This window comes from Bombus pyrosoma, linkage group LG16 (assembly GCF_014825855.1).
Source record: "Bombus pyrosoma isolate SC7728 linkage group LG16, ASM1482585v1, whole genome shotgun sequence".
In the NCBI taxonomy this organism is placed as follows: domain Eukaryota; kingdom Metazoa; phylum Arthropoda; class Insecta; order Hymenoptera; family Apidae; genus Bombus; species Bombus pyrosoma.
The window spans coordinates 1,055,065-1,080,891 of record NC_057785.1 but is presented as its reverse complement, the minus strand read 5'-3'; the positions used below and the strand labels follow the sequence as shown (position 1 = coordinate 1,080,891).

Sequence of the window (25,827 nt, the reverse complement as noted above, 5' to 3'; positions counted from 1 at the left end):
CTTACAGCGCTCTTCCTGTACGTGTTACAGCCGTCTCGCTTCTATGAATGAATTCGAGAACGTAAAGCAGAGGCTCACGCATCCGCCTATTTTGGTGCAGACGCGCGCCCTTCGACTTTCGTTAGGGGAGAAAATTATTTCGGTCGAGGCGAGCTCTTTTCTCCGACCGCTGTTTTATCCCATGTCGAACGACTAACCTTGCTGTATTATTTTCGCGCCTAGAAATGCCCATTATCGAGAAAGAAAGTTTCATTGCAGTGAAATTTCATACGAAGAGCTAAGCAGTGCACGTAATCGACGCGAGTTACGTAAACTCTTACTGGCTGAGGCACTGGCTCGGTACCTACGACAGGCAAGTAGCAAGGAATCTGTTGGGTTGGAAACTAAGCGATTGCGGATTTTGTCATTAGGTGGTAATGACAAAGTCCGCAATCACTTAGTTGCCAAGCCAATAGTAACTTGCCGTGTGCGAACACCGAAATTCAGAAGTTGATATTTACAGTTTGCTGATTCTATAAACGCGAACTATTGTTCGGCCTAATGTCGGATATTTGTTGAAAGAGCAAAGAATTTCCGAGAGACCCGTAGCACGTAAATGCGATCGTTAAGATTTGTCTTTCTGTCATATGTCAACAATAAGAAAAAATCTAAAAAGTTGTGGTCGGGCCTTAAACGTTTGGTAACAAGTTGCTTGCTCGTTACTTGCCACTTGACTGGTCGTGGCTGGACCAGACTCGGGAGTTGTCGACATCAGGCTAAGACAAACTTGCACCATTTTCTTTACGACAAACTACAAGTTATCGCGAGATTGCACGTTTATTAGTATTAACACGTTGACTGCCACGACAGCCGTATTCGGGTGTCAGCAAAGTTTCTGGTCAGGCCACGAAACCCATATTCGGGTGTCGCTTATTTGACTACTTGCGAAGGATCGTCGTAGATATTTGAAAAGATATTCCATAATAATAAAACTGTTGAATTGTTATAAAAGTAATACGAAAATGGTTTGTTATAAAAGTAATACGAAAATGGTTTATTAAAAGAATTATTTAGCATGTAAAACTTTAAAGCATTCTATGCATAGCTGAGGTTGGTCGGGACAATTTGGTCAATAAGTTGTTGTTTTCTTCAAATTCTTTCGTGCCTTTGTTCGGTCCATTCGACGTCTTTTATTTGCATAACATAGTTTGCATGCGCGTGTAATGCTTCTTCCGCAATCATAAGCCTCGTAAAAGCTTTCTTTTTCACTGCTATCTGACTTACTAAGAAATAAGTTTTCAATTTTTCTTCTCGACATTGCAACGAATTAGGCAGAGATTTTAAGTTATACCGTTCGTTGCTCGGCCAAGATTCAAACTGATTTCGTAGAAAGTGGAGAAATGAGAAACAAATGCGAAGGAATGGAAAGAAAAGAAACGAGAGGTAAGACCACCAGATGAGCGACTCGAATTATGAAAATATCGATGGGAGCACCGAGCAGAGAACGCTTGGTACTGCAGCACGCCTGGCCTGACGGAGATTTTTTTGAAAACAGGCGTGGCAGTCAACGTGTTAATCGTAACAGACGGTGCACGTGTCCGAATATCACCGCGAGTAACCGTATTCGAAAGAAATTCGAAGGTATCGGGAAGAGCAAGGAAATTATAGCCGGAATGGGCGAGATACGCGTGCCTCGTGTTGCACGAGAGCGCGTGTCTGCGCGTATTATCCAGCCAACGACGTTTCCTCGCGTAATTGCACGTTTCAACTCTATAAATATTAACGAAGAGTGGAAGAAACGATGCTCGTCTAGACGACCAAGCCTCGAACCGTTAGCCGAGACATAGCGAGAACGTTTGCCGCTTTCTCGCTCGCTTCTATAAGAAGCTTCCATTCCTTCCAGAAAAATGCTCACACTCACGCACGCTGGATGTGTGCATATGTACATAAGCAGTACTACCAACAAAGAATAGCGCGAAGTGTGCCTTGCACAAAAGCGTATTACTTTTCGAAGAAACTCGACGTAGATAAGAAAACTTGGCCGTTTCTTATCGATAATAACCAGCGGCGCGGCAACGTTCCTGATCGCTTTCTACGCTATTCACGGTATATCGCCTCGCCCTTTTTATTCTCCTGTTTATTGCATTACTTCTTATTATACCTACACGCTCGCTCTACGATGCCATTAGCCGAATCAATTTCTCGTTTTCGATATTTCCTCTTAATGCACCTACGGTTTAAGGCAGTTTCTCATTCTTTCGTTGTCGTCGGTGTCTCGTAATATACGACAAATCTGATTAGTCCGTGTGAAGAATTTGAACACGTTGAAGCTTATGCGACTTGTTGTAAATAATCCTGCCGTACGTGTAGGATGTCGCGCATGAGTATTTGGATACTTTCAATTATAGCAAATATATCAAATATACTTCTTATCAAGTTCTTTAATCTAATTCTTGTGCCTGATCTTATCTCGGCCAGCTATATACAGTTGGTTGATACCGATAAACACGATAGACGATATTAATTAGTGTAAATAAAAAAGTATGAAGAAAACTAAGGAGAGCGAAGCTAAGTGAAGTGAATTTAATTGCATCTGTTGGATGTTGAGGTTTTGCAATTATTTTTCAATCGATCCAGATATTCTCCTTATTTCAGTCTCAATTTACCATAATCACAAAGATGGTACCCCGCTGGGGGTAGCCACTCACACGATAATCAAACAGCTAAAAAATTTCACCAAATGTCCAAATTGGAGAAATTGTGAATGTAAATTATTAAATAAAAAAAAAAATTTACCATAATATTTAACGACTTGCGGCAAGAAGTAAAAAGTTAACCAGACCTCCTACTATTACAATGTTGAAAATATAATATTGGGTTGGCAACTAAGTGACTGCGGATTTTATCAATACCACCAAATGACAAAATCCGCAATCACTTAGTTGCCAACCTAATAGAAATAGTGAATATTTCGATTGAGTTGTACCGAATGTTCAGCTGCTTTTTATATCTCTAAATCCTAAACTATCGAAATCATTGAGACGTGTTCTATTCTCTGTCGTTGCTAGACTGCGGATATTTATGCAAATTCATATCTGGCGACTAGGAAAGTAGTACCTAGACAGCTATTTGTTCCACTGAACGAATATTCCAACAGATACTATACCTTTTTTTATTTTATCTTCTTTTATTTTTGCATATTATATGACATACTCAATCATACTTGCACCTTTCAATTTCTGCCCTTAAAGGATAAAAAATCCACTGTCTAATAATTGCAAATCGAAATACCAAGAGCTGCAAGCTTCGCGTTCTTTTGTTTCTTTCTTCGAAAACGCTTGCCGTCAGTGTCGATAATGTTTCGCACATGTTGCACAAGCAGTCGTTTACCTTGCGGCTAAATCGCGACACGGTTTCCCCAACTCGCTCGCTCTCGGCAAATTGTATTCGGCCAGGCCGTGCGCCTCGACGAGACAAAAGTCGGCGAACGGAATTGGCTCGGAACGAGGTAGACCGCTTTGGACAGAAGATCGTCGGGATCGTAGGGATTCAGCGCGATCGACACAACTGCAAACGACCGTATATCGGTGTCGAGGTCGACACAGTCGATTCCTTTTATTCGCGAAAGCTGATTAAATCGAGAGAGAATTCGAGACGATGGTAACGGAGAAGGAGAACGTTCGGGGAAAGCAACCAGGGCCTCGTTATTCTTTGCTCGCTTACTATCAGGGGTGTTGCTTATCGTAGTTCGTAGTACGCATAGGTAGTGTTCGGAATAGTTGGCAGGTCCGTGGAGAATGGAGAGTCGTGAGATGATGTGAGAATGATCCTAAATAGACTGCAAGTATACCTGTGCAATTATATCGGTTTATGCAATTTCGCATTCTTATTAACACTAGAACTACCGATAGCTAACGCGAAACTATTTTTACCAAAACCAGTGAAAATGATTGGTCTTTAAAAAATATCTAATAATAGAATATTCTTATATTTATTGATTTATTACTTTCTTACGGAAGGAATTCCATGTTATGTAGTACATTTTTGCCATTATTAATCCATCTGGGGCCATGATCCCTAAACGAGGGTCGACACGTTTATAGAATTGTAGAACCAGTCATTTTGGCTGGTGTGGTATTTCTAGTGTTAGCATCCAGCGATCCAGCGATCGATCCGGAATTTTCCTGATAACTGATATCCTCATATCGAATGATACGCGGTAAAAATTTGAAAAACGTGTGGCAAGTTGTAGAAAACGAGGAAACTGGTTAACTGGGCTTCGATAATCAGATTGCAGCATCCTTTTACACTCTGACAAGTATCAGTCATTTTCACTGGTATTGGTATAAGTAGCCTTGGTACAAAATTATTTTCAGTTTGAATACACAGAAAACAAAATAAAATTCATCATATTATTCTTTTAGTTATCGTTGCGAAAGTCATTACATCATCGCGGAAAAAATATAACACGAAGTAGGAATTCTAAAATAAAATTACAAAACCAGTCAATTTGACTGGTGTGGTAGTTCTACTAGTGTTAATACGTAACATGTGTACACGGTGTAAATCCATAAATATGCGTCGATAGTGTCCGGGTATTTATGGGCGGGATTGTGCATGCAAGATGTTTCGAACTTAAATGGTCACACCGCGAGACTTTGATCTACAAGCAGAAAGAAGGAAAAGAAGAAAAGGATGTTGGTAATATCTGGAAAACTAAGGCGGTAATATGCATAGGAGAAAGGTGGTCAGAGTGTTGACCTAGGCAACATATTTGAAGCTCGTGAAAATCAGCGAGGAGGAAATTAATGTACAGACAGAAAGAAGAAAAAATGCTATGCAAAGTTATTGAAATTCAGGAAAATTCTCAGGATCGTCGTAGCGTAATTAATTCCATTGTTCGTTAATGCGAAGCATGTGTCCGTCCGCAAGGACGATATTCTGAAACGAAGAATTAAAAGTAATCATCTTTTCTTATATTGTTACATTTCATGATTATTCACGTCACGGTATTACAACGTGCACGCCACATTTGTCGTTTCTAACTCTGTAACGAAGCGTCTATCGACGAACTTCGTATAACAGCTTTTTCTTTCTTTTTACCTGTAGAATAAACTCTCGCGGTTTGGCCGTTTAAGTTCGGGACACCCCGTATATATGCAAAATATAAAATTAACGAAAGTGTAACATTTTTTTCTAAAAGAACGGTCGAGTTGCGACCTGATTTCTTTGAGATCTTCGATCCTCGCGGTGCAACAGGAAAATCTCCACTGACACGTGTACAAAGTGTACGATACGTTTGTGACAGCGAAAAGATTTCTTCGTATCCTTCGTACGGTACAGTGGCTGCGAAATGTATTAGCGCGTAGCCTTATTTTTAAACGAGACGTTTTTCAAACGATTTTTATAACACCTATCGTACTTTCGTACGAACGTTATTCAATTAATGACGGAACCTTGTAAAAATCGTGCAAAAGCTCGTAGAAACGTTTCAACAAATGCCATTGACAACAGATTATCTTGTACGGCTGCACGTTGACGCGTTACGACCGAACATATTTCTCGACGAGGTGAAGCTCTTTGCATTCGTTGCGAAACATTTCAATAGATAAAGTCACGAAGATTCCCACGAAAATAGAGCTAATACCCAACAAGTATCGCCAGCACTTTTTAAACTATCTCGATGAACTTGTGGCGTGATTCTGTAGACGACATCGGAATCTGCGCGATTCGCATCGTTGGTCGAGTAACTAAATACATAAACAAACAAATATACGCCGAATATAACCTCGGAGAAGAGAACGCTGTAAAAAATGCTTGAAACGATTCACGCGTGAATGCTACCGCTTAGCGCTGGTACGTTTAACACGTGGCTCGTTTAACGCCGCTCGAGGTTTGCTGCAAAAAGTCGTGTCCAGAAGGAAAAAAATCCCAACGTTTCGCCAAGATCGCAGTTGGCAATATTCAAGCGAAATAACCTTAAACTGTATCTGTAGTAAGTGAAATAACGCGAACAACTATGCAGGCGATCCAGGCGTGTAGTGAAAGCCTGAAAACTGTCTGAGTTGGTCATGTTGAGAGTCACTGAGTAGCTGATCGCTGATACGGCGATGCGTCATAAGTAAATACGCGCCTACCTGTAACTCGTTATCGGTGTTAACTGTGGTCCCCTGTGTCGAATAGAAGTGGCGTCGGTTGGCGATCAGTTGGTCGGACCACGAAACGAAGCGTGTCGGTCGTCGCGAGAGTTCTCCTCGCGTTCGCGGTTACTTCCAATCCATTCTCTTCTGTTCGTCATTCTCGACGAGCCGTTTCTTGCTCTTTCTCTCGCCTTCCACCCCCCACCTTCTCTGTTTCACTTGCTCTACGTGCATTACGCGAACGAGAGTCGCAGTCGATCGCCAGTGTCGGCACAGAGGCATCGTTGACGCTGTGTCCCTTCTCTCTCTCTCTCCCTCTCCCTCTCTCTATCTATTCATCTCCTTCTCTCCTTTTTCTCTTCCTCCTTTTACGTTCTTTCCCTTCCTTTTCGCTCTCTTCTCTCGATTAATTCTTCCCTCTCTCCGTTTCTGTTCTCCTTCTTCCTAGCGATGCGCCGTGCATCCGACGGTACTCGCTCGCTTTCCATCCACATTCGCCGCATCTTACGCCTTTTTTCCATCCTGTTCGTTGGATCGTCGCGTTTCCCGTCACGGGTTATCTTCCCATCGAATTGTAGTAAGTCGAACGATCCTGCGTAAGGTGGATTCGGTGATCGGCCGTGTTCCAGCAGTGAGTGTGATCTTTCTCGTTGGCGAAGATTTGTTCGAATCGTGGCGTTGAGGCCTGCGATTATACGCGTAGCAGTGGAAATACCATACAGCGCCGCAGGTTTCAGGAAGGCTGAAAGTTTGGTAATTAACCTTTGACAGATTTATACAGTGCCGCGGATCATAGAATAGCTTCGCAAGTCGATAGATGGCGTTTCAGTGATCTTCGTTTTACGACAGCTTTTTACAATTAACGAACCCAGCCTGTTTCTATAGTTCTGAGGACGCAGGTTCATAAAGATAATAATCGGACTTTTCAAATGATACGTTCGTGCAAAAAGTTGTCGAAGGACGAATAAAGTAGCAAGCGACGAGGTCGCGATTGCCGATAGCCTAGCGTTCAACCAACGATATCTCTGCGTTTGTAGGAAACTTGAAACTACAGAATTGCACAGGATGCACGTAATATGAAAAATAACGCATAAAATTGGGAAAATAATAGCGCTTTCTATAATACGTAACAAGTAAATCCAGCTTCTAACGTTCTTGGCTAGACATTCTCAGAAATATAAATTTGCATGAAAATCCGTGCATCTACCGATGAAGATGATGCGCGCTTATCGCTACGATCACCGATGACTCGCTGCTGATGCTCTCCCTTTAAAATGAGTCTTTTCATGTATGATACTTACACGTGTCTTTCTCCTTCATCTTCGCGCGCAACAACTTCGTAGGAAATGTAAAACATTTATAAAAGATTTTCACAAGCGTTGAAATATTTTCCCACTGTGTATTTCGGTAATTATATTCTTGAAAAATATCCAAACAGTCAAAATTGACATTTTCCGAGTTTTACGATAGAACAGCCTGTTGAAGGTTTTTCTAATGGGAACGTTGAAGAAGCGTGGCGTTCCACCGCTCGTATAACCGTCGTTCAGAAACTTTCAATCTCTTCTCGTCAATGCTAGGCACGGCCGAGAGTACTCGATATTTATCGCGAGTGCTCCTCCTAACTGCCAACCGATAATTCCACGAATGGTTACGTGCGTACCCCGAACGTGAACGCCCAAGAGCATTTGCACGTTAATCCCTTCAACGTTCGTATGAACTTATTTTCTTAATGCCAGCAGTTGTTCGCGAAAAGAAACCGTAACGGATATCCTTTATCCTTTAAGACGCTGTACTAAACCTGATGCGTTTCGGAATACGTATTGACTTGGCAACTAAGTGATTGCGGATTTTGTTATTAGATGGTAATGAGAAATCCGCGATCACTTAGTTGCCAAGCCAATAGAATTTGAGAATTTTTCTTCCTACAAGTAATTACGATAATAAAATGTTTTTACTTTGAAATAATACAATTTTTGGAATAATAGGAAAATCCTACGTCACGTTGCAAAATGTAGTATGCGGAATATGTTTTTGAAATTTCAAGAGCATCGGATCGGTGATACGTGGCTAGAAATATTTCGCGGGTTAGAAAAATATATTTTCGAGAAAAACGTAAGGGAAGTTCCCGCATAACATTTTTCCATAATGAATCTTCCTCGTTTTCGTCGCTGTAGCTCCGCCAGGAGTTTGAAGTTTGATCGTCGTTTGAAACGCGATACTCTGCAAACCTGAAATTTTAAGAAAATGAAAAGAAACTGAAATTTGTAGAATTTTTAGAGAAAATATTTTTTAATTTTTCATATGTATCATTTGATTTATGGCCAAATTTGTTGAAATAGCCAGCTGCAGCGTGAATGTCCCGTAACAATTTATCGATAAGATTGGCGATTTAAAAAAAGAACTGTGTCGCGACTAAAATCGTCTCTTAACGTCGCCTGCAATTCGTTTCGTAACGAGTATGCGCGGAATGTGCTCATCGGCGTTCCTCATTTATGTAATCGTCGTAAGCGGCGATTATTCGGCCAGGATGCGTCTTACAGGGACATTTTGAAATGCAACAAACGTGGATAAACAATCGAATCTTCCGCTCTGTGCAACGAAAACTGGTCTGTTGTTGTTCCGTATTTTTCTCGTAATTTCGTAACGAAGCATTTCTGCGCCTACGTTTACGTGACATTTTTCTCTTTTTCCGAATATAACGTGTCTTACGTTGATCCCACACTACCAATGACAGTTGACAAAGCGAACAGGTCGCTTGGATTTATTTTTAGATTTTCTGAGGACTTTAAAAACCCTGTTACTCCTTACAACCTTTTAGTTTTACTCATCTCATGCGGAATATGCCAATGTCCAGCGTCGTGCAATCCGCCTGTTGATCCTCAAATGTTGGCTTGGCAACTAAGTGATTGCGCTTTTTGTCATTAGATGGTAATGATAAAATCCGCAATCACTTAGTTGCCAACCCAATACAACAGAATCGTGGAAAGTACACGGCATAAATTTTTGCGTTTTGACGCTCGCTCGCTTGTCCACGATATCGTCGTGAACACGATTACGATCCCATGTTCCATAAATGGGAATGGTTTCACGTTAAAGAACAGGAGAAAGATGGCTGATATTCTTTTTTTATTTTTTATAAATAATCTGCTTGATCGCTTTCCACTTCTTCGTGTTATGAATCTGAACGCACGTTCGCGTTTCCTGCGTAATTATCTTCTGATTTTCCGGCTTGAATTCCTCGCGAGCGACGTTAGAAACAGCGAGCCGATTTATCAGGATACGTGCGCGCATACTAATGCCATATCTGATCCAGTTGATCTCTTTTCTCTATCCCTTCGCAACTTTAAACATTCCGTGTTTGCGGTGTTTAACGCTTAAACAATCATAGTGTAATATCTTCTTATACTTATTTATGTATTAGGTTTCTTTCATTTTATAAGGAAATAATACACGCACAACGTTTTTCTTTTATATTAGTTTATTGAATTATGCACGAACGTAATAACAGAGATGGATCATAGCTAATTCAATAAAATAATATAAAACGGAAATTGTTGTTCATCTATTATCACCTTATGAAAGGAAAGAAACTTTTCGGACAAACTAATATTTGTCTGCATATCGCGTAACACGTAAATGTAACATATAGCGAGCACCTGATGCCGTTTCGTTATCACAATTATGGTTTTCGATTCTCACAATACCCTTGACAATGTAAATCTTCCGATACTGCACAGAACGAGCATAATATGTTGTATAATCTTCGCTGTTAAAATAGCTAAAGGTATCGTACCGTCAAGAACCTCAAGAATTCGCATGTTGTTTCGTATACAACAACGTGTACGTAACATTCCATAATTCCATAAATCGCATTAATCAAAAATTCTTCCGAGCCTTTTCTCTGACAATGTTATTTTATAATTTTTACTTACAATTGCTTAGATAAATGAACATTCAGTATAATGTAATATAATATAATAAATGAGTTTACTATTTAGTAACTTAACTGTGCTATGTTTATCCTTTTCTAGCGTATTATAGGGCCGATGCTAAAAAGTAATGTTAATAAGTGAACAAATAAATAAACTATCGGCGCTGTTTTGCGGAAGAAAATACGTGGCTGTTTGTATTAGGTTGGCAACTAAGTGATTGCGGATTTTGTCATTAGGTGGTAATGATAAAATCCGCAATCACTTAGTTACCAACCCAATACATGGTACGAGGTGATAGAAAGATCGAAAATCGCTGCGATATTCCATGGACAATGGAATAGGGTTCCTGATGAGCGCGCCACGGTCGTTGAAACGCGTGCATCCTGCAAACCGACGGTCGGCAATCGACAAAGAAGCTCGCTTCACCCTTCCGATACTATCTAACGACGATAATGGGATAACGAGAGTCAGGATAATTAACCGAGAACGGTGGTACTCGTTGAACCAATCGAGTCTGTCAATTATTAGGCCGACAGCAGACGTTCATTTCAGACTTTCAGTCCATCTCATTCTCTGCCTCTCTTCTCTTTCGATTTTTCCCCAATTTCATGTAACTTTTCTCTGCTTTCGTTTCTCGTGTTCGTTCTACCTTGGATGGAGATTACAGTCGAATTTAGTTACGGTCAGCAAACTGTCCGTGTTAGGAAATTTATGGCCCGTAGAAAATTACTCTGTGTTTCTTCGGCAAGAGTTATGGTTGCTCTGTTAACGTTTCGTGGAACGCACCGCTACTTCTCCATCGCGGCTCTTAATTCCTCCCCTTTTTTCCCCTGGCAACCGAATTAACGTAGTTCTACCGAAACTCTTATCGATATTTAATAGCGCGTAATTTATCCACGAAAAATCTATTTTCGTTGTTTCACGTTCGTTACGAAAGCCTTTGACAAATGCAATTTCGATTACTCCAATTGTTTCGTCAATTAAAAGCTAATAAATCTGGAAGCTGAAGCCTTGCTACAGTCTTTGGTTCAACTTTCGGTTCAACAAGCGTTTAGGGCTTTTACGGTGTTTGAGTCGAAAGCGACTGGAATATCCGAAATTCGTAAATAAGTAAATGCTCAAGGAAATGTAGAGGTACGTCGTGTTATAAATATCTTTTACGATATTTCTCGTCGCGAAAGTCCAATACGTTCAATGGCCGAAGTAATCGGCCATTGCCGATTAATATAATTGCCGATTATATAATAATTATTCTTAATGACATAATGTAAATTTATCCTTAATATTTATCGATGGTACATCATACCCATAAATAATAACACGAATTAGTATAACAATACTATGTCAACATAAATTTGTACTGTTGCTAATACAACTTCATCCGAACTTAATTCCATTATTCTTCCACTCATAATTCTTTACACATCAAAATACAAATACTAGAAAACGTATAATAATGTCCTTTTACGTTTGAAATATTCTTCTCTTAGAGTGTGATATATTATGTTTAAATTAAAAAATATTTTCAATATATATATTAATTTTATGTTAACCATTGATAATAAAATCATCCCTATAACTGAGATTATTATATGTAATACTCTTATATATACATGTAAATAGCAGAACTATCCTTATCAGAAAAATTGAAATAATAGAAGCCAGTCCAAAGATCATCAACAGTCCTATTCTCATAGTTACATCAAACCGTAACATTATTTATATTATTCATAATTATTATTTATAATATTTTCTGTTATTTTATATGTTATACAAGTTTTATAGCTAAGTACCTTAGAAAATGTTGTAATACTGTTATATATGTAAATAGCAGAACTATCTTTATCAGAAAAATTGAAACAATGGAAGCCAGTTTAAAGATAATCAACAGTCCTGTTCTCATAGTTACATCAAACTGTAACATTATTTACATTATTCATAATTATTATTTATAATATTTTCTGTTATTTTATATGTCATATAAGTTTTATAGCTGAGTACTTTAGAAAATGTTGTAATCATTTTATACATGTAAATAGCAGAACTATCATTATCAGAAAAATTGAGACAATGGAAGCCAGTCCAAAGATCATCAACAGTCCTGTTCTCATAGTTACATCAAACTGTAACATTATTTACATTATTTATAATATTTTCTGTTATTTTATATGTCATACAAGTTTTATAGCTAAGTACCTTAAGAAATGTTGATAAGACCTATTCCTAATGTAATTAAAGTTGTCATACCTAGTCCCACCAATATTATTTTAATCTCTAAAAAGACTGATACAAAAGCAGCTAACGTATGACGTAGAAAGTGTCTGCAAATAATAATTTTTTAGTACTGAAAGTTAAATTGCATGAAAGACATCCAATTAATATGGTTTCAGTATGCCTAAAAACCTTACCAATTTAGTTAGCCATATTATAATTGAAAGGTGAAGTGCGTCTAGCTCTTTCAGACATAAATATAGCGCAAAAAGAAATGATGATGAAGCATATGCTAATAAAATTATGGATTATTTATTAGATAATATATATAAAATAGTTGCCAACACAATATTTGTAATATTTACTTACATAGCTATAACCCACATATACCAACGAAATTATCATAAATTTTCTGGTTCCTGCAGGCAATTTCGAAAAAGATTATGTAACTTTGCTCGACTCGTAGAGGCATCGTAGCACTTGAAAATCCGGTTATTTTACGATTTTACGTTATAACTCGCTGTAAAATCGACAAACAATTTTACCAAACGATAGCCCCAATTAAAAGAAATAACTTTCGTCCGATAGCGTGTTTCCTATCTCTTACAATTAATATCGGAAAATAACTGGATTTTCAGGGGTCAATCCCATCCTTTGATAGTAGCTATATATCCTCCGTATATCCCCAAAGTATCATAAATCACGCGTCTTACCTTGACAGCGTTATATTATGTTATTTACCTTCCCATTCGACTTTATTATTTTTCACGATTTCGAAATATTGGGTTGGCAACTAAGTGATTGCGGATATTCTCAATACCACATAATGACAAAATCCGCAATCACTTAGTTGCTAACCTAATAGTGTCTCACTTTGACCATTGATTTCCATCGCTAAATTGTGTTCTAATTACTTGGGCAGAAAAAAGGCGTTATATTTTTATTACATTTGACCAGAGACAATAGAATTTTAATGTAACAGCCAAGGGAACAGAAACAGACATATTACAAACATATTACAGGAACAATACAGGAGCAATACAGGCACAAGGATGTTCTTTAGGAATGATAAACCTGTGGAGGAAGAATGAACTCATTGACGATAAGAAAGAGCGGAATTTCGCAGCAACGTTAAACATAAGGACCTCTTTACCCAAGCGAACGCTTTCAAATTTACATCGATGTTCGATGATTGTTTTCTTCGTCTGTTTATTGGAACAGCTCGGAATCGACCCGATTACGTCAACCTTCGATACAAAACGTTTATGTAATCGGTGGCGACAGAGTGTATTTTTGTGTTCGACTGCTTCGTAATGCAACACCGACGTATTAATTTCAATAAAGAACACGTATTGCGTTTCCTTGAAGCGTACCGTTCCTCCAGGCTGTCGCCACTATCTTTCTCTTTAGTTATCTTTCGTTGTTCCAGTTTCGGCAACGATCGTGGAAAAAGCGGAAGCGAGGTCTAAAACCAGCCAATTTCCATCTTCCTGCCCTCAAAGAGTTTCGTCTAACGCGCACGGTATATTCGCGTACAAAAATTTTCTAAGTGTTCGAATATGTTCGCCAGCCACTGTACGTACAGTGGCCGGCATTAATGTTCCAGCACTCTACTCGGCTAAACTTTACTTTACGGATTATCGTTCTTTTCTTCGCGATCTCGTAGTTCTCCACGTGTTTCGACCGAGAGAGACAACGAGTTTGAATTGTTAGAGGTCATCGAATTCGTTTTTTCTTTGGCGGTTACAACGGAGCGCAAAAGAAAATACACGGTGACCTTCAAGGAACTGAAGATCAGCTTGATATCTCAGAGAATGTAAGGCATCGAAAAGTGAAAATGTATTCGTTCGATCAAGCTCCTTAGACGCGATGAATTTTACCTGGTAAATGATAAGCTCAGCCGGTTAACGAATTACGCGAGATGGTGGTTTTTACCGACTCACCTTGTACATGTACGTAAACGTGGCGCATGACCCAGCTGTTCTGAGATTCGTAAAAACGTTTGCCGGGATTGGAAAGAGAGAAAAAGGGAGAAAGAGAGAGAGAGAGAGAGATGGCGGACGAAAGGAAAGGTAACGGGACCGCGAAAAACGCGCTAAAAAATGACTAAAGAGTCTCGCTTCGGGCTCTTTGCGAGTTGCCGAGGGAATCGGTTACGGTCGTTGCTCTTCGCTACTGTACGACGCTGCTTCTTCCATTGCGGCCGCCAATCCGATCACCGCTCTGTCGCTTGACTCACCAGTTAAAACTCTGTTTATCGCGATTATCCGAAGAAACGTCGCAGCCCTCTGTTGCACCCGAACAAATCTTCGCTTCTGAGAACTTGGCTCGCTACAGTCCTATAGTCCTCGTATAGTCCGAATCGGGCGAACACGTATGCAGCGCAATCGCTGCAAATCTTCAGATAAACGCGTGGCTGGTCTCACACGTATCTAGTTTCCCTAAAACTACGAAAGTTTCGTAATTTTGACAACAACCGTGGCCAGTAGGTGGCAGTAACGTCGTCGTTGAGATATTCGTTGGCTATCGCGGCAGTAACCACGTAAGTGGCGGTTGCATGGCAGAAAAGTAACTGGTAAATGGAAACAATGTTGTTTATCCCGAAGTTATAAAACATATCCGCCGTTATTAATTCCAAGTTTTACCAAGCGAAATTGGCTTGCTTCGTCTGCTGGAAAATCACTTTCTCTACGAAGAATATAGAGGCAACTACGAACGTCGGCAGAGTCGTTCGGAGACCGCAGGGAAAGGACAAGTTCGTTTTTACTTATTTCTTGGCTTTTACGAGAAATTATCTGCCAGAGTCAAGAGATTAGTATCACGCTTATTATTGTCAATTGCAGAAAACATTCCAGTAATCTGAAATATCGCCAATTCTAATGAAACTTTGATCATTTTTGTCGCGTGATTAAAGAAATCTGTAATTCGATATATCTATTGGGTTGGCAACTAAGTGATTGCGGATTTTGTCAATAAGCGGCATTGATAACATCCGCAATTACTTAGTTGCCAACCAAATACTAACGAATTTTTACGAGACATCCGTGACGTTAGTTTTTCCTTTATTATTGTCATTAACCCTTTGCACTCGTAGTTTGCACTGATATCAGTTTTTATCTCAGGAGCTCCTTTGTCGGGTCCCATCTTTTTTTTCGTGAAATGTGCGAAAGAAACCCAGGATTGGGTACTGGAAATTGTTTCAAGATACGTCATACACTTAAAAATTACAAAATACAACAATAGTGTGGATAAAACTGGTATTTAAGTGAATTTCTTTCTTCCTTTATTTATTTAAATTGTCTTATTTTTTAGTTCAAGTAAACTTCAAATAAAACACTTAAAAGCGTCGAGAGCTGCTGCTAACGAAATTGAAATAAAATTCCGAGTGCAAAGGGTTAAAGATGCAATGTCCAGCGATATTTCTGCATATTACTTGTCGCATTTTGCACTCGCTGCATCTACAATAGCATAAACAATAATAGTTTTCGTAATATTCCTGAAAACGTCAAGACACCAAGGGGCGACAGAATTTATTACGCAAGCAAATAATAATTTACAGATGGAAAAATGCACACAGCCCATACGACACGGGGATATATTTACCATGTTCACGATACTCGTAGAATACTCGTTGTAATATTCAAAGAGCGAAAAAATCCGTATTTTCGTTTAATTTTCTTAGTTGCGCGTCGCAAAATAGTTTCGGTATTTCTGTAATCTATTGGGTTGGCAACTAAGTGATTGCGGATTTTGTCATTAGGTGGTATTGACAAAGTCCGCAGTCACTTAGTTGCCAAGCCAATAACGTAACGTAAATAAATGTGGCGGCAAGTTATCAACAGGTACGCGATCGGCTAAAATTCCGAGTATTCTCGTGGCGGCTGCACATGCTCGTCGAAATAATGAATTTTTCTAAACAAAGAAAAATCAATTGTTTTCATTTAGTTCGTATTTAATCAAATTTCCAACATTATTTTATTTCGATTATTACGAAATTAGCCTGTCGTATATCTGTCAACTCGGTTATGCCGACAGTGTGAAGCTGACACTCTCGAGACACGTCGACTACGAATTCCAATTAATTCTACGATGTATGTTGGCCCAAAGAACATAATACGCACGTAATTAGTTAGCGAGCGGAGAGATCGAATTTGCCAGGAGACGCAATGAAATTCTTTCTTGTCAGAGACGAAGCACGAGTCACGTAATATGGTAGTCGAGATAAATGTACGGCTGAGTTAGATCGGTTTCTCGTAATCAAGGTAACGCGATACCATGTGCCAACCGCGACCGATATTATCCTGGCGCCTGCATAGCGTCTCGCTAAACTCGCCACCAGCCTCTATCCTTTCGCTTCGGCCTCGAAACCGTTTGCTCTACGGTTCGTTAGCGCGAACGCGGAAACTCTGTACAGTATATACCGTTCCCTTTGCCGACGAAACATTAACACGTTGATTGTCGCGTCACCCATATTCGGGTGACAGCAAAGTTTCTGACCGGGCCGCGTCATCCGTATTCGGGTGACGCTTATTTGACTACTTGCGAAGGATCGTCGTAGGTATTTCAAAAGATATTCCACAGGAAGTAATAAAACTGTTGAATTGTTATAAAAGTAATACGAAAATGGTTTATTATGAAAATTATTCAGAATGTAAAAGTTTGAAGCATTCTATACAAAGCTGAGCTTGGTCGGGACAATTTGGACAATAAGTTGTTGTTTTCTTTAAATTCTCCCGTGTCTTTGATCGGTCCGCTCGACGTCTTTTATCTGCATAACATCGTTTGCGCGCGCGTCTAATGCTTCTTCCGCAATCATTTTTCCAAACGGCGGTATTACGCTGACTCCGTCGAAGATAAGGATTCTTTGTATTTTCAGACAACCCTAATAATTTTCCAGCTAATAATTCTCTAGATCTTCTAATATTTACATCCTTCCTTGTTGCAATTTTCTGATACAAGTAAGTTTATTATTTCGACATCAACGAACAGCTCGAACACATCGTATGGATTGACATCGTCAGGTAATTGCCTAATGAGGTCGTCTGTCTCGGGAAAAAAATGACTTCTGCCGACCGCTAAATTCATTCCATTCGCCAAATTGAATTGCACTTTCCTCGGTATCGTCGGTTCTTCTTCCTTCCTCAATGACCAATTCTTGTAAAATCTCGTCAACAGTATCTTCGTTACATTCAGTATCACTACGATTGCACTTATCAATATCCGAATCAGAATCAGACGCTGTAATTCTATTTATATTTCTATTTCTAGGAAATCTGATTTCTTCCTCATCGCTGCTATCCGAATTTGTGTGAGCCTCGTAAAAGCTTTCTTTTTCACTGCTATTCGACTCACTAAGAAATAAGTTTCCCATTTTTCTTTTCGACGTTGTAACGAACTGGGGCATAGATTTTAAGTTATGTAAAATATCGGTGGCAGTCTAGCAGAGTACGCTTGGTACAGCGGCACTCGTGGCCTGAAGGACATTTCGTTGAAAACACGCGGGGCAGTCGACGTGTTAACGCGACGTCGCGTCGTGTCGATGTACGGTACTCTTATCTTCTTGCGAAATTTTACAATTCGCTAATAAGTAGTATGCACGTGACAACAATTGTCCTGTCTCGGATTTCAGCAGTTCTTCGCTACTCGTCGCTTTTCAATGTCTCTATCTGTTATGAACATAATGTTAGCACTGCTTATTGTTGAGGTTGAGGTTGACTGATTGAAGAACGAGTAGATGAATTTGTAATTGAAATAATTAAAGGTGTAAATATAATGTATAAGTTTATGCTGATTCAGATCCTTACTCTCTTAGTGTTGATGATGAATGATAGGGAGCACGTTCATATATTTATAGCAAAAGGACATTACCAAAAAAGTCAAGCTTATAGCTTTGGCTAGAGGCTACAGGGAACATAAATAGAAATTATTAGTTTATTAGTTCCTTTGTTGCTAGACCTTGCAACCCAAAACATAATGTATACTCAAGGGTACAATAATATGCACCTTTCCTTATTTAGAATATTTCAGGGTAACAGCAGTCTCCAGATCACGGATATACATAAATAAAGATGTAAAGTTTTTCTTCAAGTAGTTACTTCAACACTTATGAAGTAGCAGTATTCGCTGTCGAACTATTACGTTGCTCGTTTGTCAGACCGCTAAGTTGTTGAAGTATGACGAACAGTTTAGTCAGCAAATCAAGCTAAATGCGTACAGTATATGATATATGTCGGATTATCGTTAGAATTAAGGGCGCGTAACAATTCTTCATTCGAATTAGCCATCGTTTTGTACAACAGAGATTATATTTACAGGTATAAATATGACTTTTTACAAAGTTTGACGAATAACCGCGGTGTTTAGACACGCGAGATGCTATTGACAATGTTCTTGGGTTCAATAACAAATCCACGGTCAACGGGATAACTCTTTACTAAACGTAGGATACTTTGAAGCACAAAATACGTTTGCTGGGACGCTCGGTATATACTGCGCGATATGTAACTTTCCAAGGCGATCGCACGAATAATAGACCGATGAAAATTTTCCTCTCTTTACGATGGCGTTCGTTTGTTATATACTGGTTCGAAGCATCGAGAAAGTTCCAATCGCCGTTGCTAGGCAGTTTCTGCCTGGAGTTTGATTATTAACCCTTAGAGTGCTATGGACGCATATATGCGTCTGGCGAAAGTCATCGGTGTGGACTAAGGACGCATATATACGTTTGTCAATTTTTCCGAGCACCTACGCAGAAGTAATACTATTACGTTTGTGTGAGATAAATATAAATGCATTTCAATGTTAATGCCGCGTTCAAAGAAACTCTTTTTTTTTTTATTTAATACTCTGCATTCACAATTTGTCCAATTTGGACATTTGGTAGAATTGAAACTGTCTTTGAGAGAATATTGGTCTACGGACGAACTGTTGAAAAGCAATATTTTCCGCAAAATAATAGCACGAGATCGATACATGGTATTATTACAAATGTTGCACTTTAACGATAATAATACAGTAAATGACGATCCTTTAGCAAAAATACGACTAGTAATCGCACAAATGAATTATTAACTTGTGCTATATTTACTAAATTTAGTTTTCTAGTTTATTGTTTTCTAGTTTACTACCCAAATTCTAGTTTATTGTAAATTTCAATGTTTATAATAAATAATTAATACTAAAAAATAACGCTCTTGAATCATTTAATCTCGTGCAAAAGAATTACTATAACTTATTACGATTTGCGCTTTGAATAGTCAATCAACAGAGTTCAGTCTAGCGAAAAAGTATTCAGTCCACAGCGATCGCATAGGCCCCGAGTATTCAGCACTCTAAGGGTTAATTGTTGAGAATTTTGGATCTTTGAAGCCGAAATAATGTTATAGGAACACAAAATGTACACTTTTAATTAATATTGAAATAGTTATACATTTATTTAATAGACGATCTCTGTTATATTTATCGATACATATTTGCACGCGTCTCAGCACGTTCTTCTATACCCGACTCTTCCAGATGCTTCTAACGACTGAACAGTTTACATCCATCTGTTTCCAAGACGCCGCGCACACACATATTTCCACACGCTGATACTCCCATACAAGTATTCTTACTGCCCATTTAACCTAGTCCAGCACAGAAAATCATACATATCTCGACATTAATACAACGTGTGTCCCATTATATTGGCACCGCCGAGGCAAAATCACACGTGGCTAGACCCGTTCCCGGCATTTCTAGGGAGAACCATACAACCACTCCACACCTCCGTCAGGCAAAACGTCCACCCCGTGACCGTGGCTACGTTCGGCGACCAGTTGTGTCACCTCGACCACCAATCCCACTATCACGAATCTCGAACAAATACAATCGGATTGAATGACAACAATTGCTTAATTAACGCTATGATAGAATCTAGGCTAAAGTATTAGAGGATTTTCCCAAAATTCCAAAGGAAAGGCTCCGGTGTCCTTTCATCTCCGACATATATATTATAATAATTAGTTAATTAATTTTATTTACTCTATTATTAACTTATTAGATTATAAACTTTATAAATCATTTTTTAATATAGTTAAAAATATTTAAATGTTATATGGTGATGCTTGTGCGACTTATTTCTGTTTGTTATATATAAACAGCTAGTAAGAAACTATGGCGCGTTAGAACTATTTCTGTTGTAATCTGAACGTTTCAGCGAAATTTAGCTAATACACAGAAAGATTCGACGAACGCTTGATTTCAATTCTAGGCGGTGGCAAGCTGCGCTTCCTGGGTACAGGAGGATGGAGGCGGCGGAGGAAATCGTCGATGAAAATCCCTGGAACACGGACGCGCGAACCGATCGCGATTCCACGCACCAAACTGCCAAGAGCGAAGATCAAGAGGAGCAAGAGAAAGTTCTGTCGATAGACAAAGTTACAGTAGAAAAGATCGTGTTAGAATCTGCTGGTTCTCGCGAGGTTCTTTTAACGAAGAATGAAACTTCGTTGAAAAGGAAACTTTCGATAAAATCCGAGCCTGGTAAGCCAGCGTTCACGCGATCAAAAACCAACGAATCGGCGGATTCTAGTAAATTTCGTGCTTCTCTTCCCGAAGATATTCTTACACCTAACAGTACCGATATCTGTAATAATGCTCCGTCAAAAGAAAACACGGAATCGACGATTATAGAAAAGAAAATTAAGCCTGTTAAATTAAGCAAGAGTCCATCTATAGGCAGCATAGCGATTTCACTGAAAAATCTTACACCGACGAAGATTTCGAGAAAAGATTGGCCGAAAGACGAACTTGTTGCAGATCGGAACAGATCGGAAAATAAAAGGAAGAACGAGCTTAGCGGGAAAATCGAAGAGAAAGAAGAACGGGATAAAGATACGAAGGAAGATAAGGACAACGAGATAGAAGAAATCGACGCGAAAAATCGGTTAGAGAAGAGCCAAACAAACATCGAAGTATTGCAACAGAACCTGAACACGAAAATCGACGCGAACACTGCTCGGAAATATAAAAAGAAACTACTAGAATCGCGAGAAAACCGGGCTCTCAAGTTATCCGACGCGGAGCCTAGCGAGAAGTTGGCCAGTAAAATCACGTTCGACGAGGAATTTCTGCAGAAGCATAATCTCGACAAGAGGTTGAAGATCGAGGAGTACGGTTTGCTGGACGTGAATCGCGAATCTGTTTCCACTGTAGAAGAAGAGTCAGACTCGACGAAGAGGCCTATCTACAGCGAGAAGGTGCTGGAAGTGGAGAAGAGGTGGTCCGGGGAGTTCCTGAAGAACCAATTGGATCGTCACTCCTCGGAATCGTCCAAGTCCTCTTACGTGGAGGAGTTGGGCAGTGTTTCCTCCAGGGAGAGCGAGGACTACGATCCTCAGGCGCCGCTCTTCGACCAGAGAAAACGCAGGCCCGAGTTTGAACGATCGATCGATCTTTCTGGCAACAGAACTTGCGAGGAAATTCTCGCTGACAGCACGCTCAGCACGGTCGACTCGGATTCCTGTCTCGAGGACAGGATCAAGTCTTTGGACGAGGACATCAGAGAAAAGGAGAACGAGAGAATCGAGGATGACTCTGACAATGTGGAAGTTGATCGGCGAAAAGAGATAGAGTTGGAAGCTTCTAATCTGTGGAACGAGTCCGTGTATTTATTGTCGAAGGAATTCTGGAATCCTAGGAACGAGACAGCCAAGAGTTTCACAGAACAACCGAGGATCGAAAGCGAGAAAATTTCGAGTTCCACGAACACAGACAGCGTCGATTTTGCGTTAGTTAGAGAGAGTTGTAAAACAGACGGCTACGCGAATCTGATAAGAGAGTTCACGATGGAGGCGGGCACTTCCTCTCGCACGAAGAAAGAGGAGAAACAAAAGAAGAAACTGGGCCTTCGTCGTCTGCTACCTGGTTTCTTCTCTCCGAAGGATTCTCGAAAAGACTACAAGAAGAAGGAGTCTAAAGAGAGAAAGAGGCCCGATGACAGACACTTTGCTCGTTACCAGCAAAACGGGAACTATACCAGGTCTCCTGACACGATGAATCTGAACGAAGATATAAAGAGGAACGTAAAGTTGGACAACAGCCTGAACGGGTCGATCATCGAGGAGAGGCTGGACGAAATTAAGCGCGAGCTCTTTCCGGATCAAGGACCCATAACGAGCACCCCGGATCACCTAGCGAGAGACGAGGATAACGAAGGTCTGTTACGCAATCGAAGCGGAGCTCCGAGATCTTACACGACTGATTCCAGTCTAAGCTCTATCGCGCCGGACGAAAGGTGGAACGAGCGGAACGCGCAGCTGGGAATCTCGCCCGACATCAGGAAATTCGAGCAGAGGCAGAAACGCGAGGAATTTAGCCAGAGATACGGCCAGCGATACGGTCAGCTGGAACGAAAACACAGTCTGCAGGAGCCGAATCATGCGAGTAGACCGCCTTGCTTCTTTCAGAGGAATCACGCAGCTTCTGGAAGGACCTCTGCTCCACCTAGTGAGAGGTATCTAGTTAGGCCGAGGGCCATTCATCCGATGGATCGACCGTTGCCCGCGATACCTCACTCAAGAACCGAATTGGCCAACTACGAGAACTATTTGGAGGAGCAAGAGGAAAGGCAAGAGCAAATAGCCAGATATGGAAAGAACGCGTACGATAAGCCGCCGGAATACCTGAACGAACCTGGATTGTACGAAAATGATAATCCTCCTGGTCTGATTTTGAAGTCTGTGTCTGCACAGGTGAAGATTACTAGGCAGCCGATAGTAAATCAGAATCACAGAGCCCCTTTGGTAGGTAGATCCCCCAAGTACCTTTCCTCAGGGTCCAGTCAGAAATCTGGAGATTACGGGGATTCGAGTTGCACACCCAATTCCAGCCAGAAAAGCGAATTTTCGCCATCCAGTTCGAAGAGCGGCGAATATTATTTACATTCGCCTCGAAATAGTGGGTCTCCCAATGGACGCGAGTTCGACGAGGAAGATTCTAGGCGAGAAGGGATCTACGAAAATGAGAAATCGCCCTCCAGATCGTCGACTAGATGCATGGATGAGAGGATTTATGACGAGACTCCTGCCTCGCCTTCTCCTTGCCAAGAGAATTCGGCCAATGCTAAGCAACTCGACCGTTCAATCGAAGACTCTTTGGACAAGAGAATTTCCCCGTCTCAGAGAACTCGTTCGAGAGGAGAAAGATCTGTTTCACCGAGAGAAAATCTTGCGAATGAAAAGCGCGAGGATGAAAGGCAAGCTGGAGAAGCGAATAATCGCGAAGAATCGAATCGTGGTCCGACTTCTCCTAGCGGAAGCCAAGGCAAACCGATTTCTCCCTTTGGATCGCGACAACGTCTACCAGCTTCCAGGAGAGCTCAGCCCAACGAGCAAATTCTGATAGCTTCTCCGAAAAGAGAAACCACTTGCGAGACGAGAATACCACGTCCTTCGAACGACTCCAGACGCTGCGCTATAGAATCACCTGTTCACATGACGAACACACCCCGTAAACTTGTTAACGTTAATTCCGTGGATCAACGTAACCAAGATTCCAGTCCAAACAAGGATGCTACTATGACTAAAGACACTGCAGGGGTCAATGGAAACTTTAATACAGAAATACCGAGACCAGAGCCCATTTACGGATACAAAAGTCAAAGAAACGCGGTTGTTAGCTCTTCAAGAATTCATTCGCCGGAAAACATAAACCATAGATCGGATAATATAAATAGGAACGACGGTGACGACAGAGTGGCTTGGGTTCAAGCACACACGTCTTCTCCACAAGCAAGTCCACAGCAGCCAAGCGAAGTTCATACGAGTCCGCTGAAAGAAGTTCAACCAAACACGCAGAAGTCTGTCCATTTGACCGAGTCAGGGTCCAAAGAAAATCATCATCATCGAGAGCAGACTCATCATTCGCAAAATGCTGTTGCGTCTCGTCAGGTGGAAATTCAATTAGCACGAAACGCTAATAGAGTTGGCGTAGAAGAGCAAAGTGTTTCGCAGCAGCAAGAGTCTCGGCCAGAAACGATGTACGTTCAGAAAATCTGCGAACCAATGTATGGACAACGGGGAACATTGAGCATTAATAGCGGACCTTTGTCACCTTCGAAACAAAAGACCAGACAGCATTTAGAAGCTTTCTACTGGCAGCAGAAGGCGTTGGAAGCACACAGAAAGTCGCTGGCGTCTCCTGTGAGCGCCAGCTCCAGACAAATGGCTAGAAAAATTGATTTACCCGAGGTCAGGGAAGCTGTGTACTGGCAGCAGCTCAAGAAGCTGGATGAGGAACAACAACGACGTATTTACGAGCAGAATCTGATGGAGGAATCCTCTTATTGCAAAAAGAATCCCGTCAGAACGTCGACACCTAGACAAACTGCGATTCGAAGTCCCACGAGTATTGCCGTGCCTGTTGCTCATGGTAACCCAGCTTCGTGGTCCGCTGGTAATCTTCGATGCTCTAAATCGAATCCTATAGGAAAACCGCCTCTAATGCAGAGTCAGAAGGGCCAGAATCAGCCTGTTTTGATCGTCAGACCTCAACAGGCCATTCGCGATCGTCGCGATTTGGTTCCATCCAAACCTCTGGAGCCCGCTAGACAAGAGGCGCAAAGAAGCAAAAGTGCTTCTCCACATTTTCACAGAGGAGAGGGGCAAGTGGTTCCGAGGAAACTCGAAGTTTCTTCGATCTACGATCAGGAGACGAATGACGTCGATGGAAAGACAGTCGCTCCTCCGCCGATTTTTAAGAGGGGAAGCTTGATCGGCGGAGAGTCTGTGGAGTACGGAACCGCCGGTGGCGCGAAAAGGGTCAGTTTCTCCAACCAGTCGGCCATTGGTCAGGATTTGGCTAGTGGAAGCTGGCCAACGAAACATGGCACTGCCCCGGAACCACCGACTAGGAGACACAGGAGCGAAGACAGTGTTTCCGATTCCGATTCCGTGTTCTTGCATCAGGAACGTAGGGATGTGAATTGCCTGGATGGTACGGAATATGACGCTGACAGACCTCTGCCGCCTTTGCCCAAAGATGTTGCAAGTGGCATGAGAAGCGTATCTACAACTGGACCAGGACCCGCACGGAGTGTCGCCTATGGCGAAGTTCGTTGGAACAGTGGGAACGACCCTAGGAGGGCTGTTAGTCCGCAACGAGTACTTCAGCAAAATGGTGAGTGCCGTTTTAGTCGATTTTTTTTTCGTTAAATCACTTTCACCAACCAATGGATTACGGTTACGTTCTTTGTCTTATCAACACTTTACCGACCGCTAGCGCTTCAACAGCATACGCACGTCCGACCGGCAGCTTAGGCGCAGATTCTCCCTGGCGCCGGCTCTGTTTCGGTTTAGACTCTCCAATATCATTCTTTTCGTTCATCGCGAACGGTAAGATTTTCAAATTGGTATAAAAGCGTGGGAGCTTACAAAGCAACGCAACTGACGCAATTGAGCAAGGTACCTTAGTACTAAATAACAAATTACTTCTCATACAATGAAAAAGATTGTCGACAACAAAAAGCCGATTAATAGGCCATCGGTCGGTAAGCGTCGGCTACGAAAAGCCGATTAATAGGCTAT

At 40.9% G+C, this 25,827-nt stretch overlaps 2 protein-coding genes across 29 annotated transcripts in view; one reads left to right on the top strand and one right to left on the bottom strand.

Annotated features, from left to right (window-relative positions):
* The window catches only part of LOC122576224, a 176,201-nt gene that overhangs the window by 2,218 nt on the left and 148,156 nt on the right, over positions 1 to 25,827 (top strand). For 26 of the 28 annotated variants that reach the window (XM_043746182.1, XM_043746181.1, XM_043746193.1 and 23 more), the window contains exons 1-2: positions 6,117 to 6,872; positions 20,514 to 25,420. In XM_043746182.1, the coding sequence (XP_043602117.1) occupies positions 20,548 to 25,420 (4,873 nt within the window). In that variant the 5' untranslated portion in view covers positions 6,117 to 6,872; positions 20,514 to 20,547. Of the gene's footprint in view, positions 1 to 6,116; positions 6,873 to 14,904; positions 15,018 to 20,513; positions 25,421 to 25,827 lie in introns of those variants that run through there. The other 2 variants (XM_043746172.1, XM_043746171.1) reach the window with 2 other exon arrangements.
* Positions 17,292 to 17,708, bottom strand: LOC122576679. Its single transcript, XM_043747340.1, has one exon. The coding sequence runs from the start codon at positions 17,664 to 17,666 to the stop codon at positions 17,292 to 17,294; it is 375 nt and encodes a 124-aa protein (XP_043603275.1). The 5' UTR covers positions 17,667 to 17,708.

Excerpts from the sequence above, each read along its gene's own strand:
- LOC122576679 (XM_043747340.1), bottom strand. The coding sequence starts at position 17,666 with ATGCCCCAGTTCGTTACAACGTCGAAAAGAAAAATGGGAAACTTATTT.